Source organism: Lithobates pipiens, unplaced genomic scaffold, assembly GCF_037356315.1.
Source record: "Lithobates pipiens isolate NorthernLeopardFrog02 unplaced genomic scaffold, aLitPip1_a1.2 Scaffold_16, whole genome shotgun sequence".
NCBI classification, from domain to species: Eukaryota; Metazoa; Chordata; class Amphibia; order Anura; family Ranidae; genus Lithobates; species Lithobates pipiens.
The window spans coordinates 363,046,961-363,064,792 of record NW_027507748.1 but is presented as its reverse complement, the minus strand read 5'-3'; the positions used below and the strand labels follow the sequence as shown (position 1 = coordinate 363,064,792).

At 42.5% G+C, this 17,832-nt stretch overlaps 1 protein-coding gene across 2 annotated transcripts in view; it reads left to right on the top strand.

Annotated features, from left to right (window-relative positions):
• The window catches only part of TMEM39B (transmembrane protein 39B), a 36,046-nt gene extending 22,413 nt beyond the window's left edge, over positions 1 to 13,633 (top strand). For both annotated transcript variants that reach the window (XM_077481987.1, XM_077481986.1), the window contains exons 6-9: positions 772 to 1,090; positions 4,728 to 4,915; positions 8,481 to 8,601; positions 13,305 to 13,633. In XM_077481987.1, coding sequence (XP_077338113.1) covers positions 772 to 1,090; positions 4,728 to 4,915; positions 8,481 to 8,601; positions 13,305 to 13,541 — 865 coding nt within the window. In that variant the 3' untranslated portion in view covers positions 13,542 to 13,633. The remainder of the gene's footprint in view (positions 1 to 771; positions 1,091 to 4,727; positions 4,916 to 8,480; positions 8,602 to 13,304) is intronic.
• Positions 13,634 to 17,832: the final 4,199 nt, after the last annotated feature.

The following is a 17,832-nucleotide window of genomic DNA, read 5'->3' as shown; positions in this document are numbered from 1 at the left end:
GTACACAAATCCATTGATCGTGTACAACCAGCCTGTCTGGTTCTTGAATGATTACTGCTGCCGGCTATAAGCTAGGAATCACTTATTGTGTTCTGCCAAAAGGTAGGCTCCCTACCGGCAGAACACAATAGTGCTGCGGGAGGGATGATGGACGGGGGGAATTGAGCTATATTGCATTTTTTTTTTTATTTTTTTATTTTTTTATTTTTTTTTTTATGGCCTGTTTAAGTCTTTATTCCTGGATTTGCGCTGGTCATCAGTTTAAGGAAGCTTTGAAGATGGGCTAACCAATGTTTAACAAATTTAAATACTATAACTAGCTTTTCAGTGTTGCAGAAATCAAGATAAACTTATTTGTCATATTTTTATAGTGCCAATATACTAAACAGCACTTTACCAAGTATGTAAACCCATTCACATTAGTAGCAGTCTCTGAGGGAAGTTACTGTTTAAAGTGTTGGTAAACTCCCCCAATATATTTTGAAGTTGTAGGAGGCACCCAGAGAATTTTAGAGAAGTTATAAATATATGGAGAGAGCTTTCCTAGTGTAATTTAAAGTAGTTGTAAACCTCTGAAATGAACTAGGTTGTGCATGTGTGACATCATATCCCCTCCTGGAGTACAGAAATTCTGTGTAAAATTGGGCTTTATAACCAATTTAAAAAAGTATTTGCAAAAATCCAAATTTTTCATGCAACTTTCTTCCCAACTGTTATGCAGTTTCAGTTTAGATAAATTCCATTCTAATTTAGCACTTTTTTACATTGCAGGTTTGGCATGTACATCCCTTTTCTGCATCTGGGATATGATTTCCGACGTTCAAGTCTTTTTGCAAATGTTCCTGGCGCCCGTGTTGGAGATCTAAATTCTGTGGACAAGGCAGGTCGGGATTACCTGACGGTGCTGCAGCACATGTGGAGGCCCAGCACAGATCCTCTTCCCACGCATGCATGCTGCCTCTCTCCTGACCTTATTCGCAGTGAGGTGCATTATCTGAAGCTGGACTTCAACTGGCGTGTGCGGGAGGTGCTTCTTAGTTCCATGTTGTCCGCCTACTATGTGGCCTTTGTACCTGTGTGGTTTGTCAAGGTACTAGCATGGCATATTACTTCTATAACTGATAGAGGATGGGAACACATGGCTCATATCTTAAAATGGACCTAAATGTATGTATATGTAAAAAAATGGTGGAACACTTGGTGGGACTTTCAACCGGGGGAATTTTTTGTAGTTTAGCCACTTCCAGACCGCCGCACACCGATATACATCCTTACTTTGACGGGGGATATCGTTGTTATGGCAGAATCTAGCTTCCATAACCCCAGTATCCTCCTTGTTTGACCTGCGGTCTGGTTTCTGATAAGAGTGGTCGCTGTGGCGGATTTGCTGCGACATCAATTTTATGGGAGAGGGGGGGGGGGCCCCCTCCGCTGCTTACCAGATCCGTCGGCAGCAGTGGAGGCGATCGGCTCTTCACCCTGGCTGGGCATGGAGACGAGTGAGGGGGAGATGGTCCCCACCCGTGTCCATAACAATGCAGGGCAGAAGCGATGTCAAAAAGTCACTGCTGCCCACAGCTCTTAAAGAACCATTTATTTATTTTTATTTTTTTCCTTTTTAAACTGTGTAAAAATAAATGAGAATTTTTTTTATTATTATTAATAATAATAATAATAATATTAAAAAAAAATTTATTTTCAAACTATCCCCGTCCTGCCGAGCGCGCGTGAAAAAGTGAACGCATACGTTAGTAGCGCCTGCATATGAAAACAGTGTTCAAACCACACGTGAGGTAGAGCGAGGGCAATAATTCTAGACCTCCTCTGTAACTTAAAACATGCAGCCTGTAGAATGGAGATTTTTAAGGGTAAAAGTTTGTCGCCATTCCACAAGCGGGCGCAATTATGAAGCATGACAAATGGTGCTAACTTTGTCTTATTTTTTTTAAATTCCCCCTCACTCATCTCCATACCTAGCAAGGAGACATGCGTGATCACCGGAGCCATCTGCAGCGGCAGAGGGCACCGGATCGCGGCGGGAGAGAGGGGGCCCTCTCCTGCCACCGTTAACCAATCTTGCGGCAAATCCACCACAGAGACCACTTTTATCTTGTAGCCAACCGCCGGCTGAACACAGGGGTACTGGGGTTATGGCAGCTGACGTACATCGGCAGTAGGCAAGTGGCTAAATGATCCATATGGGAGGGATGTCTAGTAAATCCTCTTCTCGCTTGACACATACTCCTCCTGTTTAACCACATGCCGATGCCGACTGGGCCATAGCCGAAAGATGGCTACCGCGTGGTTGGCTTATTCTGGGAAGACATCCTCACAGAATCGCACACCCGGGAATATCCATGACCATCGGGTCCGGCATCGCGGAACAGGGTAAAGGGCCAAAGACAGCGGCCCTTTACCACGTGATCACTCCGTCCAGTGACTGAGCGATCGCTTGTTAATAAACCGGAGCTTGTCCAGTGCAGCTCCTCCCCTCCTTGCACCGTACAGTACAGTGTGCAAGGAGAGGAGGGAGCTGGGTGATGCAGTGCTGTGGGCTGTCTCTGGTGTGCCCATCCATGCTCCATCCATTCATCCATCCCTGGCTCATTCATGCTTATACATGCCTCATGTGTGTCCATATATGCTCATCTATACTTCGTCCATCCCTGGCTTATCCATACTCCTCCATACCGCTACAGTGCCCATCGGTGTCTCATAAAAGTGTAAAAGGTAGTCAAATTAGATTTGAAATGTACGTCCCGGATGGTGCTCCCTGCATGTTGGGCCTCTGTATGTGGCCAGGCTATGGAAAAGTCTCCCACATACTCAGGAGTAGCAGAATAATAATTCTGGGTGTCATATTTTTTTTTCTATGTACATATTGTGTTATAAGATATTTCTAAATGGACAACTTTCTGTAAAAAAAAAAACTAATTTTTTTTTTTCCACGTTTTCCAAAAACTTGAGGGAAAAAAAGATATGCTTTAAAATATTCATTATGCCTTTATAGAATATACATTGGGGTGTTTAATTTCCAAAATTAAGTCATTTTGTGGATTTTTCTGTTGTCCTGGTGCTCCAGGGCCTTCAAAAGTGTAATGCCCTGTACACCCGTTTGGAAATTCCGTCGGAAAAGGTCCGATCGGATTATATTGTCGGAAAATCCGATCGTGTGTGGGCTCTATCTGACAAAAAATCCGATCAGACTTTTTCCGATCGTTTGTAAAGAATTCCGATCGGACAAAGTGCCATGCATGCTCGGATCAAATTTACGAGACCAAAGCTATTGCCTGAACGTAGTCCCGTCGTAACGAACAAATGTCATCACGTTCCGAACGATCGGATTTTCTGACAACTTTGTCCGACCGTCTGTATGCAACACCAGTTTCGGACAAAATCCGTAGGAAAAAATTCGGATTTTGTCATCTGCATGTCCGATCGTGTGTACAAGGCATTAGAGGTAGTCAAAAAATTAAATGTGTACTTTGTCACTAGAACGCCTGACATTGCTCCCTGTATGTTGGGCCTCTGTATGTAGCCAGGCTGTGTAAAAGCCTGGCTCCCATGTACCACTATACTCGGGAGGTGTAGTAGAATGTGTTTTGGGGTATAATTTGTGGTATGCATATGCTGTGTGAGAGAAATAACCTGTTTAATATGACAATTCTGTGGAAAAATAAAATTAAAATCTTCATGTTGCAAAGAATTGTGGGAAATTACAACTTCAAAAAACTCACAATGCCTCTTACTAAATACTTTGGAATGTCTACTTTCCAAAAAGGGGTCATTTGGGGGTATTTGTACTTTCCTGGCTTGTTGGTGTCTAAAGAAATGAAATGCCTATCAGTACATCAGGTGAGATCAATTTTCAGTGATTGGCACCTATAGCTTGTAGACTCTCTAACTTTTACACAGACCAAGATCAGATCGATTCACCCTCTTTGTCCTGTATACCATTATCGTTGAAAGGGAAAGTAAAAAAAAAAAGCAGAAAAGTAATAAAGGGATATCTTCCAATCAGGACACTAGTTCCGATGACCTGGGGGTTCCTAGGGAATTCCCTTACTTTGCAGGGATGTCTTCTCACTTCCTGTTTGGCTATGGGACAGAAAGTGAAGAGAGAGCTCCGCAGTGGGACACAGATAGCAAAAAAAAATCTGATGTGGGGTTATAACATTCCCTTGCTCTATCCAAGATGGGGTGGGGGGGGGGGTTTGCTTATAGTTCTACTTTAATGCGTGTTATACAGACCCTGTTTGGTATAAGCAGAATGCAATTGCAATATTGAATCACACAGCCTCAGAACAGTGTGGTGTGTCATGTAAAGGCTTTTTAGTTTTTATTTCCACCCCCCGTTTTTGCTTTGAGCCCTGTAACTTCATCTGGCGAGGATGCGCTGTCCCTCTGCCGGGGGTTCTCAGCGCTGTTGGCAATCAAATCCAATGGTGCCAGGGGGCGGGTCTGAGTCATACATTCGGCAACTATGGATGCTGAATGATGGACTAGAGAGAGAGGCCGCAAGGTAACACCCCACCACCTCCTGATGCGGGGGGGGGGGGGGACTCTGTGCAAAGTGAGCTGCATGGTGGAGGTAAGTATGACATGTTTGCTGTGTGTGTTGTTGGTGTTGTTTTTTTTTTTTTTTTTTTTTTTATAATCAAAGTTTTACAATCACTTTAATGTTATGATGGATTACTACTACCAAATAGGCTAAATTTTCTTTTCAGAGTACTCAGTATTATGACAAACGATGGTCCTGTGAACTGTTCCTCCAAGTCTCCCTCAGCACCTCTGTAATCCTTACTCAGCACCTTTTGCCTGCTCGGTACTGTGATTTACTTCACAAAGCAGCAGCTCACCTTGGCTGCTGGCAAAAGGTGGATCCAACACTCTGTTCCAATGTGCTGCAGCATTCGTAAGTAAACACTTATTTTCATAGCTCTACATATTTGTAATTCAGTCAGTAATCTAGAAAAGCACATGTTAACTATATATTCAAATTATATATATTTCTCTATCGTTTATTGACGGACACAGCAGCTCTTCTTGACCTTAGGGTTATATCGCCCCTTTAGGAGAGGACTAGGCAGAAAGTGTTAAAAACAGCAACACTTGCATAGTACCGCCCAGGGGGCAAACCTACTGGCTATAATGCCTCACACTGCATCCAGCAGCTCAGTTTTTTTTTTTTCTTCTGCCTAGTATAGAAGGACCTGGCTTCTGATGGGACCATTGGTCCTGGGAATTTTTATTTTTTTAACTTTTTTATTTTTTTTTCTGTATTTTTGATTCCCGTGATCTACAATCAACAGCCAGGCTGGGCGACAGGCTGTATAATATAGATCCTTGTAGTCAAGCGGGAACAGGCCCAAGCTACGCACTGGGTCGGCCATGACATGCCCCATCTATTCCAGGGGTGACCGGAGAGCTATATGCTCCGGGGCATACACATGACCGGGCTACTGCTATTTGTGGCAGTGTGCCGTGGCTGGCAGCCACCCCGTACTGCTCGGGTGATGGGTCTGTCTGTGGAATGCGTCCAGCAGTTCCTGCAGGAAGGGTAATTATGGTTCCACCTGTCTGGGCAGGGTGGAGCAGCTGGGCATTGCCTGGGAAGTCGACTGGGGGTCTCTCATGCTCCTTCTCCCTTTCTTCTCTCCCTGTCCTTTCCCTCCTCCCCATGCTATGGGCCATTGTTTGACTGAACACATTGGGGTGCGGTGCATGTACTTGGCCAGGGGGCTCTGGGTCCTGGCAGGGAGCTGCACTGGGTGTCCACTCATCCTCTTCCCTTCATGTGGGGAGGCTGCCGTGTGCTCCGTAGCCATTTTGTGGGAGCCTGAGCTAGTTTGTTTGTTTGCTCTCAGGCATTTTCTAGTATTTCGGCTGCCATTTTCTTGGCGCTCCCAGACTTTTGACTTTTTTCTAGTAGCCTCAGTTGGTTTTGCTCTAGCACTGGGCGCTTGTTTCCTTCTAGGACAGTGCGCTTCCATACAGACATCACGTGGATGGCACAGGAGAGAGCGGGCAGCAGCAGCACAGTGCAGTACCTGGGTCAGGGTGGTGAGTGCTGCGGGGGACCCCCTCAGTCTGTGCAGCTAGGAGGGTGGACTTTTGTGTGACTTGCCTTGGGTCCCTAAATGGTAACAGGCGAGTGTGGGTCAGCATGGCGTCAGAAGCTAGCGCTTCTTCCCCAGACATCCATGTGATTGCAACTGGTTCCCCTGCCCTGCTGTGACTGGCAGCCCCTGTTCCTATGTATCAGATGATGCAGACCAGGACCATTCGGACAGTGAGGATGACACCGTATCCAGGTCAGCTCAGGAAAAGGCACTTATTACAGCAGTGCGGGATACCCTAAAAATGGAGGCTACGGCAGAGGCATTTACAGAGGTGTTGGTCCCTTTTCGGATCCCACAAGCCGACCCGCAAACCTAAGGTGTTTCCTTACCTAACTTATTTTGATAAGTTTATTTACAAGGAATGGGGAAAACCGTAGCTGGCCTTTTCAGTCCCGGAACGCATGGTGGTGAGTTACCCCTTTTGAGGAGTTTCCTGAAGAAATGGACATCTCCCAATGCCCAAACCCATTTACCTGGGTCAGCAGGTAAGCGTTCCCAGTCCAACAAGGCACCTGCTGAAGGGCAAAAGCGTCCCTGGTTTCGCAAGCCTACAAGCAAATCTGTTACCGCGTGAAGGTTTGCCCCCGCCCGACTCTCGGGTTGCCTTCGGGAGTTCGCAGCTCGGTGGACCTCCCTGCTTTCAGTGGGTCTGCGAACTGGTTTCCTCATGGGAAAAGGATAGTTTCTTGCTTGTCCGCCAAACAGATATTTTTTTCCCTCCAACCTTCATCATCTTCCGGCTCATCAGGGAGCCCTATTTGGGGCAGTACATGACCTGCTGCTGCAGTGGGTGATGGTACCTGTACCAGATATCATCAGCTTTTGGCTGTCCTTTTTTTTCTTTTCCTTTTTTTTTCTTTATTTTTTATTTTTTGCGTCCCTTGGCGGCTCATTTTTTGCTGAGTATGTTTGTTCAGGGGGATCGACATGTGACCCCCCTCCAATTCGGCCACCGCTACCTCCATGGGATTTGAATCTGGTGCTCTCAGTGCTTCAGAAACCGCCGTTTGAAAATATTAGAGGGATTCCCTTATTGACACTCTCTCAGAAGGTGGTCTTTCTAGTGGCCATTACATCTGGCTGTAGGATTTCTGAGTTGGCGGCCTTGTCTTGCAAGTCTCCCTACTTGATCCTCCACAAGGATAAGGTGCTGCGTCTGCAGCCTTCGTTTCTTCCAAAGGTTGTTCCGGCTTTTTTTTTTTTAAATGAGGACATTGTGCTTCCATCCTTATTTCCTCGGCCATCACATCCTAAAGAGGTGGCTTTGCATCCCCTGGATGTTGTCCAGGCTCTGGGTGTATCTGTCTGCTACGGCTCCTTTTTCGGAGGTCGGACTCGCTGTTTGTATCAGTGGCTGGTCCAAAGAAGGGACTGGCGGTCTCATCGGCCAAGCATCTCTCAGTGGATCAGGCAGACTGTAGTTCAGGCTTATGCCATAAGGGGATGGGCACCTCTTTCCTGTCACGGCACATTCTACCAGGGCACTTGGTGCCTCTTGGGCTTTCCGACATCAAGCGTCCATTTCTCAGGTGTGTAAGGCGACGACCTGGTCGTCTGTTCACACTTTTGCTAAATTTTAGAAAGTTCGGATGCTTGCTTCAGCCACAAGGTTTTGCAGGTGGCTGTTTAAGGTTGCAACTCCTCCGTTGAGGAGCTCTGGCTGTTTTGGGTGGGATTATTGTTTGCTGTTCCCACGCCTTGTTTCTTTGACACTGCTTTGGGACGTCCCTAAGGTCAAGAAGAGCTGCTGTGTCCGTCAAACTTCAGAGAAAAGGATTTTACGGGGAGTACAAAATTTTATATATTTTATATACCTGGGTCAGCAGGTAAGCTCCCAGTCTCTCTCTCTCTCTCTCTCTCTCTCTCTCTCTCTCTCTCTCTCTCTATATATATAATATATATATATATATATATATATATATATATATATATATATATATATATATATATATATATATATATATATATATATATATAAAAAATTTGTTGACTGGGAAATAAGTGTATAATATCGTTAATATTTTATTACATGTTTATTGGCCTTGCCTTCAGTTGGCTGGTTTCTCTCTTAGAATCAGATAAGTGGATTGAGTGAATACAGGTTAGCTTATCCACATGATCATGGTCCCCTAATCAAGTCTTATTCCTATGCAGCTTTGAGACTATCGGCTTCATCATCTCTCCGGTTTTCATATAATACCTTTTTTATAGACTTATATGGGGATAACTTCAGGACGATGGCAGAAGGAAGTTTGATTAGTGTTCAGTAGTATTTGCTTAGTCTCATCTGCGTTTCCTTCTTTGAGAGGGAAATAGATGACTATTTTAAGACTTATTCAGTAATACTTTTTTTGGCAGGTGGATGGAGGAATGCATGTGGCCCCAGGGAGTGCTGGTAAAACACAATAAGAATGTCTACAAAGCAGTTGGTCACTATAATGTGGCGGTTCCCTCTGATGTATCTCATTTTCGTTTTCATGTAAGTAGTACCGTAATTGTTAGTAGTTGGTAGAGAAAATGCAAAACATATTTAAAAGCTGCACTCCATGAAAATTAAAAACTGTTACCATTTAATCCACTTATATATTAAGTAAATATATAATCAAATGTAATTTTAAACACTGCTAAATTCATTTTTTTTGACTTCCTATAATTGCTGCATTACAGAACTCAAACTAGCAAATGAAGGGACAGCATTGTGAACCATTAATGCTCTACTGTAAGCTTTCTCAACTAGGGTTCATTGTCATTAGGTTACTAGGGGTTCATTTAGCAGTGACAGATTGGATCCCCACTGACCACCAGTGTAGACAAGGGGGATTTCACCAACTACCACCAATGTTAAGGGTTGGGGGGGGGGGGGGTGGTATTTTACTAATCACATTTTTTCACTGAGCATAAATGTTAGGGAGTATTTATCTACTGTTCACCAATGTAATATGGGGGGGGGGGGGGGGGATTTCTCCATTGAGCACCAATGTAAGGTGGGTGGAATTTCTCCACTGCCCAACATTATAAGGGGAGATGTCTCCACTGAGCACCAATAAAGGGAGCATTACTTCACTGACCACCAATGTAAAGGAGGCGTTTTTCTGCTGAGCACTAATGTAAGGGGGCACTTTTGTGCTTGGGTAGTGTAAAGGGAAACCTCCAATCAAATTTCAGTCTTTTTATTTCTGTCCATTATGTGTTTTATTTCATAACATGGTTTGTTTTATATAGAGCAAGAGAAGTGCTTTAAAATTTGCTGTGTGTAACATTCTAGGTGTGGCATATTTTAAAACTTTCGATACTGATTTATGCTATTTTACTGTGAGCTGCGGGATTGATTGGGACCTCAAAATTGTTTCAAGGGCTCCTTTAGGGTAAAAGGGTGAAAGACTGCTCTACTATATTGCAATGTGCTTTCTGCCTAATACTGGAAGGAACCGTGTGTTTGTTTGTTTTCCCTTTCATAGTTCTGATAGCAGCATTGCTTCAGTGCTGTTTGGAGTGCATGGATAATAAGATTGGCTAGACAGACTTATAAATCATATGTCAGGTAAAGCCCCATACACACTATTAGATGTTCTGCAGATTTTTGTCTTCCGATTTACCAGAGTTTGCATACAAATGTAATCAGGCAGGCCCTTGCACTACATGGTTTTGGTAAGTGAAGACAAAAAACTGCAGAAAAACTAATAGTGTGTATGGGGTCTAAGGGTGCCAGTTTCTGCTTGTCTATCACTTTGTGGTTTCCTTTTCAGACTTTAATATACTGTTAAAAATAAGGAGTAAAATGTTTTATAAGCAGTCTCCTCCGAGCATTGTTTTAACAGTTTCTTCAAACAGCTCAATGCATTCAAGCAGTCTTAATTTTTATTTTATTTTTCTATTGTGGTAATTCTATATTGGTATCAGTGAAAGTGATTTATTTATTTTTAAAGTGGTTGTAAACCCCATTCATGAAATTTGACCTAAGTACAAATATCTGTAGGGTTTACTTATCTCTCGCTAAAGCTCTAAGTGCCGTTTCTCTCTGGTGCTTGGTTCCTTTATCAGTAGTTACTTCCGACACATGCAATAACAGCAGCTGAAAATTTGTGTTGGGGAGGGTGTTTAGAGGGAGATTAGCAGGGAGCATGTCTATTCAGACTAGAGCTCTGCATGTTTCTTCATTCCTCTGCCTATGTGAAGGGGTGGGTGGGGATGTGCCTTTCCTCCAATCGGCTATCACACAGTGTAAGCCCAGACTCCCCACCCACTGCTGAAGGGGGAAGAATTATTTTTAACATTATCTGCACTTTCCAAAGAGTGTAGAAAGAGGAAGACCGCAGATATACATGTAAAACTTTTATGTAGGAGGATTTGTTTCATCTCTGCATATCATCTGGGGCTATTCACTTCAACTGGGTGAGGATTTACAACCACTTTAACCACTTAAGGACCGCCGCATGTAAATATACGTCGGCACAATGGCAACGAGAGGCACAAGCACGTACCGGTATGTGCTTGCCTTCCAGCGGGTGGGGGGTCCGATCAGACCCCCTCCCGCTGTCTGCAGCAGTCAGTTTCGCTTCAGGAGCGATCAGGGATGAAGGGATGGCCGTTGGTTTCTGGCCATCCCCTCTCGATCGCTCCTGGCGAATGAGAAGCTTCCCCCGCCTGTGTAGTGTAAACACAGGCAGGGAGAAAGTGATGTCACTCTCTTTGGGGCGGTCTTTTTGACCGTACTGCGAGAAGAACACATAGTAAGTGCACCAATCACTACACTGACACGTTCGGTACACATAAGCACACAAATCGCCCCCCAATACTAGCGTCCCCAGCAGTTTAGGGTTCCAAAACGCATTGTTAGCAGGACCATCCCAGATACCTGCTGGCACCTGTGTTTTGCCCCTCCGCCCAGCCCACCCAAGTGCAGTATCGATTGATCGATCACTGTCACTTACAAAACACTAAACGCATAACTGCAGCGTTCGCAGAGTCAGGCCTGATCCCTGTGATCGCTACCAGTTTTTTTTTTTTTTGGTAGCGTTTTATATTTAAATCCTGAAGGTGGTGCTTGGTTTTCGGGGTCCTGTACGCGGCTAGGCTCCCAAAAAGTCCCCCACATGTGGTATCCCCGTACTCAGGAAAAGCAGCAGAATTTATTTTGGGGTGTAGTTTCACTTATGCCCATAGCATGTGTGAGCAATATATCATTTAGTGACAACTTTGTGCAAAAAAAAAAAAAAGTTTGGAATATTCCTGCAACTTGTGGCAAAATATAAAATATTTCATGGACTCAACATGCCTCTCAGTAAATAGCTTGGGGTGTCTACTTTCCAAAGTGGGGGTCATTTGGGGGGGTTTTGTGCTATTTTGCCATTTTATGGCCTTCGAAACTGTGATAGGTAGTGAGGAGTGAAATCAAAAATTTGCACCCTTAGAAATCCTGAAGGCAGTGATTGGTTTTCGGGGTGCCGTACGCGGCTAGACTCGCAAAAAGTCCCACATATGTGGTATCCCCGTACTCAGGAGAAGCAGCAGAATATATTTTGGGGTGAAATTCCACATAGAACTATGGCATGTGTGAGCAATATATCATTTAGTGACTTTTTGTAAATTTTTTTTTTTTTTGTGTCCTTTTACAGTCACTTGGGACAAAAAAAAAATTCAATGGGCTCAACATGCCACTCAGCAATTTTCTTGGGGTATCTACTTTCCAAAATGGGGTCATTTGGGGGGGGGGGGGGGTTTGTACTGCCCTGCCATTTTAGCACCTCAAGAAATGAGATAGGCAGTCATAAATTAAAAGCTGTGTAAATTCCAGAAAATGTACTTTAGTTTGTAGACGCTAGAACTTTTGCGCAAACCAATAAATATACGCTTATTGACATTTTTTTTTTTACTAAAGACACGTGGCTGAATACATTTTGGCCTAATGTATGACTAAAATTTGGTTTTATTCGATTTATTTTTTATTTTTCTTATAACAAAAAGTAGAAAATATTATTTTTTTTTTTTTTTACATTTTCAGTATTTTTCCTTTTTTATATCGTAAATAAAAATCGCAGAGGCAATCAAATACCATCAAAAGAAAGCTCTACTTGTGGGAAGAAAAGGACGCAAATTTTGTTTGGGTACAACATTGCATGACCGCGCAATTACCAGTTAAAGCAGTACAGTGCGAAATTGTAAAAAGACCTCTGGTCCTTAGGCTGACAATTGGTCCGGGGCTTAAGTGGTTAAGGTAGGAATACTAGTTGAAAGTGGCCTGAAGGTTGAAAACCCAACAGATGTTTAGACTAAATGAAAGCACTTGCCTTTCATCACCACACCACACTATACTGTGTGTAAGTTGATGGGAAAAACCACTGAGCTTCGAGGGAAATGTATATGTGACTGACTCACAGGGCAGGCTCATTCCCCCAGCAGACTTCAGTGGAGGATTACTCTTCAAGGAAGCAGTATACAGAGGCATAGGCAGCAAGAAAAGTACATATTCAATCTTTTAAAGCGCATTATTAAATCGACCCGATGGGGATCTATTTGTGTGTTCAGAAACCTAAAAAGATGTTGCAGGAGCCCAATTATTTCTTTGCTGCTTTTTTAAATTGCCTAACGTAGACCAGTAAGCATTGAAATATAGGTGCTTCCATTGTGACGTCTAAACTGATTTTTTTTTTTTTTTTTTTTTTTAAGGTGTATGCTTTGGGTTGTTATCCAGATCATAGCATCCATGTCTATTCTGTCACCAGTCAGCATGTTACCACTGATGTCTGAAAAATCTTAAGTCCATTGCTTCATATTTGGTCAGGTCACTGAATCACAAGGTAGTAAAGCCAAGATCAGGGTGATGGCTCTGGCACTTGGACTTTTAAAAAGCTAGTCAGCAATGGTAGCCCTGACATTTCTACTTGCAAGTTTCTTTTTAAAGGAAGCCTACTTGAAGAGAAATGAGAATTCTTTTTTTTTTTTTTTTTTTTCCTTCTGAAAATTCTAATAACCTACCTTGACTTGCTGATCTTATGGCTTTGGTACTGAAACAGTTATGGAGATCGGGAGTTCTGAGGTTGTTGGCTACAAACTTGTTCCAGTTTACTAGCATTTTCAAAAGTCTGCAAAGGCAGCCTGAATAATTCTTTCATTAGGTAGGAGGAGAATGCTTTTTAAATACTGCTAATGAATTGTAATTTCATTTTTTTTCTTCTTTTTCAGTTTTTCTTCAGTAATCCACTGCGGGTCCTCAACATATTAACAGCCCTCGAAGCATTGCTCATATTTTATCAACTGTATTCACTCTTCTCTTCAGAGAAGTGGCACCATACAATCTCTCTAGCTCTCATTCTGTTCAGTAATTACTATGCCTTTTTCAAGCTGCTTCGTGACAGAATTGTACTAGGGAAAGCATATTCTTATACAGGGGTCGCCAGTACTGAACAGAAGCTGAACTGACCTCCCCTGCACCAAAGCCCTGTATTTTTGTTACAAATTGCTTTTGTTTGTTTCTGTAATTAAAAGCAAGAGATTATTTTTTTACTCTCAAACTGTCATGTGTGTGGGGTGTTTTTTTTTTGTTTTTTTTTATTTTTTTGTTGCACAACTTTGTTAGGGGGATCACAAAACAAAGACCAACTTTATATTGGTGTTTACCAGACGTTTTACACTGATAAAAAGGCCTTCAGCATAACACCACCCTCAACACATCTGTTGCTGCCAATGCCCCTTGCCTCTTTGTCTTTTCTTTTACTTCTTGAAATGACCCTCATCTGGGAGCTGCCAATGTAGGCCTCCTTGAGCTGTGTTTGACTAAAGTAAGTACTCCCCCCTTTTTTATTTATTTTTTGTCAGGCCTGTAACACGTATAGTAGAAAGTTATTCAGTGCATCAAGCCCACATCCCCAAATTGACAATAGAACCAAAATCCCTCTATATGGGACTGTACTGGGAATAGATATGAGAAACTTTATATATAAAAAAATGAACAGCTTTTATTCATACAAAAATTGATACATGAAATGAAAAAAATTGTAATGTGGCCACTTCATACATATACCATTCCTGAACTTGTACATTTTGAGGAAAGCCAGCTTAGTTCTGTTAACCAACACCATTTCAAGTGAAGACCGAAAAAGCCAATGCATTTTGAATATTACGAATTATACACATTTTTTTATTTATTTACTGATCCCTGTATTGGTCTCACTTGTGACGCTAAATAGCATTAGCAGCAGTCCCAAATGGATTCAGGGTACCCACCATATATTCCCTTATAAAGTTTTAACCACCCGATTATCCCCAGTTAACCCTTTTACTCCGTCAGGGTCATTAGAAAAAAGATCTGTACATTGTACTAATCACTGTATTAGTGATTTATTTTTTTAACCTGTGAGTCACACTAGGTACCTAATAAATTTATTAGACAAAATGTCAAAAGGTACACTAGTGAAGAGGCCTATAGGATACTGAGCACCCTGATGAGGTCTGGCGTACCCGACCCGTTCCTCTGTTGCTGAGGTGCTATAATTGCATAATTTTTGTATGCAGCAGAGAGCTGGCACTTTTGCTGCTCTACCTTCTGGTGAACTGGCAAATACCAGCAGCCTAGTACCCCTGGTCGAAGACAGACAAACCAGCACTGCAGTAACACTTGATGTGGTGAGTCCCATAAGTGCAGTTCAAGCTGGAGTGATGGCTAGCACAAGTATATGCCCGTGTTCTCTGCTGCCATGGCCAAGGCTAGATACCAGCAAATATTGAGGTTTATGCACTTCAAAGACAATGAACTCTGATGTCCTCGGGGTGACCCTGGATACAAAATTCGGCCCCTCGTAAACCACTTCAACCATGTCTGCGTAGATAAGTCCCCCCGTTTTCTGGCTGCTTTGTTTTCAAACAGTTTCTCCCCAGCAAGTGTGCCAGATATGGGGTCAAAATGTATAGGCTCTGACAAAAATGGCAGCATGGAGTTCCCCCCCCCCCCCCCAACTGCCCAGAACACATAGCGAGCAGTGGCAAGATTGTTTGGGATTTGGGGTCACCCTTATTCGGAAAGGGGTACCATTTTTATATGTGGACAGTTATTTTTTTTTTTTTTATACAAGCATGCCACTTTTTAGACACCCCTTTCAATTTTGAATTGGTGCACGTGCCACCGTGTGATCTAATTGGTGGGGCTTGATTTGCCCCACTTAGACGGAGAGAGAGCCTGTTCACACGGATATGGCAATCCAATTTACAACGGCGACTGGTGGTGTTTGAAGTAAAAAAATTACCAAGACTGGATTGGAGTTAGTTTGCACTAATAATCAATAGAAATTGAAATTACAAAAATATAAATTTTATTAAACACACATTTTAAAAAGAGAAATTTTATATATTTAAAAAAAAAAAAAAAGAAAAATAAAGCTCAGTGTTGCATACAAAAGAATGGTTGCCTCTGCATGTTTCACCACATTATTAAGAAGAGAGTGGGCTGCGCAGCCCACTCTTCTTTTTTTTTTTTTTTTTTTTTTTTTTTTTTCTCTTGTTTTTGTGAATGTAGTATAACATTTGGAATTGCATCTTGTTTTTCTGATTAGGCTAGTGCGTTTTTTTTTTTTTCTTCTATATTCGCCACATTATTGGCTTCTTCTGGAGCTTTTGTAGGACCTTTAATACATTACCACCCTGTAATGATCACAGATCCAATGAGGTGTCTGTGTGCAAAAAATAAGGGGGGAACAATAACCTCTCACTATAACAGGGTGTAATAATGGTTAAGGAATTGATGGACTGATACGAATATCCTCTTAAAGACGCAAACATCATGTGCTGGCAGCAAACTTTTAAAGGGACTGTGCCATCTGAGCACTTACTACTTTGAGAGTACCAATGTTCATTAATTTGGTATCAGAATGATAGATCAAAATAGTTGGTCTCCCAAGGTGTAGCTGACCACCTTGTTACCTGCAATATTTTTAAACTCCGTTAAAAAGGGTTAATCCCTTGGGGTAGACCAACTAGTTTGATCTTACCTGGTTTAACGGTATCGTATTGATACAAAATTAACCTTTTGCCAAACAGCTGCCGTGTTTTACTGCAGCAGAATGGCACGGCTGGGTGAAACTATGTTTCCTTAGGTTGCTACAATCTACAAACTTACTACAAATCCAGCATTTTTCATATCCTGACTTTCTAGCATAAGCATATTTAAATTTTAACAGTAACATTTTTCCAGAAAAACCTGTTTCTTTTATCAATTCATTAGAGACATCTCTTTTACTGTGATTTCTGAGGTGAAAGTCAGTATGGTTGGCATGTATTTCGCTTTTACCACATGAGTTACAAGGTTCCTAAGTCATCAGAATGATTGTTATTATCCACACTGGGACAAAGATCAGAAGTAAAAACATCACCAGGAGGCAAAAGGCCTTCCCAGAAGTCTGTGGTGAAATGTGACATCACTGTCCTTTATTCCTATGCTTGTCTTTTAAGGACTTAAAACACCTGCTTCGCCTCTTTTCAGCCTTTCTTCAATTCCTGGGCTTAGATCCTGGCATGGATCCAGGTAGGACTTTCCTCGGTAAGGATGACAGTCCTAGTGACGGCTACCACTTTGGTCAGTGGTCCGAATGGAACCTCTTGCGGCTTTCAACCTTTCTGAAGCCTCTGGACCACAACTTGATCACTGACCTGGAACAGGTGGGTTGGTACCTGTGATGGAGAGGTGCGAGCTATTCTTCTTTCACCGATATAAAGCGTTTCAATAAGTTTTTTTTTTTTTTTTTTCTTATTCCTCCTGTATTTGTTCCAAATCACCTTTCTCCACCATCAAAGGATGGTTAGCCCACGGTGTGTGGAATGGCCTACCCATGAGTACCTGAAAGGGGGAATAACCGTCACACTGTGAGGGGTTATTCTCATTTCAGCTAATATAGCTGGGAGAACTTTTCTCAATTTGTCAATTTCCACCCGTAGTTTTCCTTATCCTGTCTTTAATTGTTCTAGTCATTCTTTCTACAACCCCTGAACTCTGTGGATGGTAGGGGAGGTGAAATTTCCAGTCTATTTTTAGTACTTTTACAAGATCTTGGCAGATTTTAGCTGTGAAAGCTGGGCCATTGTCTGAATTTATTTGCAATAGACATCCCCATCGAGGAATAATTTCCTGTGTGAGGATCTTCACCACAGTTTGTGCCCTTTCATTGTTGGTGACAAATATTTCTGCCCAGTGTGACATGTCCACTATGACCAAAAGGTATTATTTCTTGCCTCCTTTGGGCATATGTGTAAAGTCTATCTGTAAATGGGTAAACGGCATTGTTGGGTACTCAAGATGTTCATGCTTTGATTTCTGTGTGTTTGTTGGATTGTTCCTAATGCAAGTGACACATCTCCGTACAAAATCTTTGACTAGATTAGGTAGTCCTGCAATGAAAAAAAAAAATCTGCATCTAGGAGTTCACATGTGGCCTGCCAGCCCTTGGGACCCAGTCCATGGTATTGTGCAATGAACAGGGGGGCGCTAGCAACAGGAATACACGGTTTCCCCGCTTTGCAGATTAATCCTGTTTTAGGATCCTTCTGTATTCCATCACTGTTCCATTGCGCAATATCATCAGGGGTGGAAAAAGCCTGCAGTTCCGTGAGCCTTTTGTGTACATGCAGCTTCTTTGGCAATTTTTGTCAGCTAGTGCATTACCTTTTGGCTATATCAGTCATTTGGCCTGTATGTGCCTTACAGTGCACGATAGCTAGTTTTGAA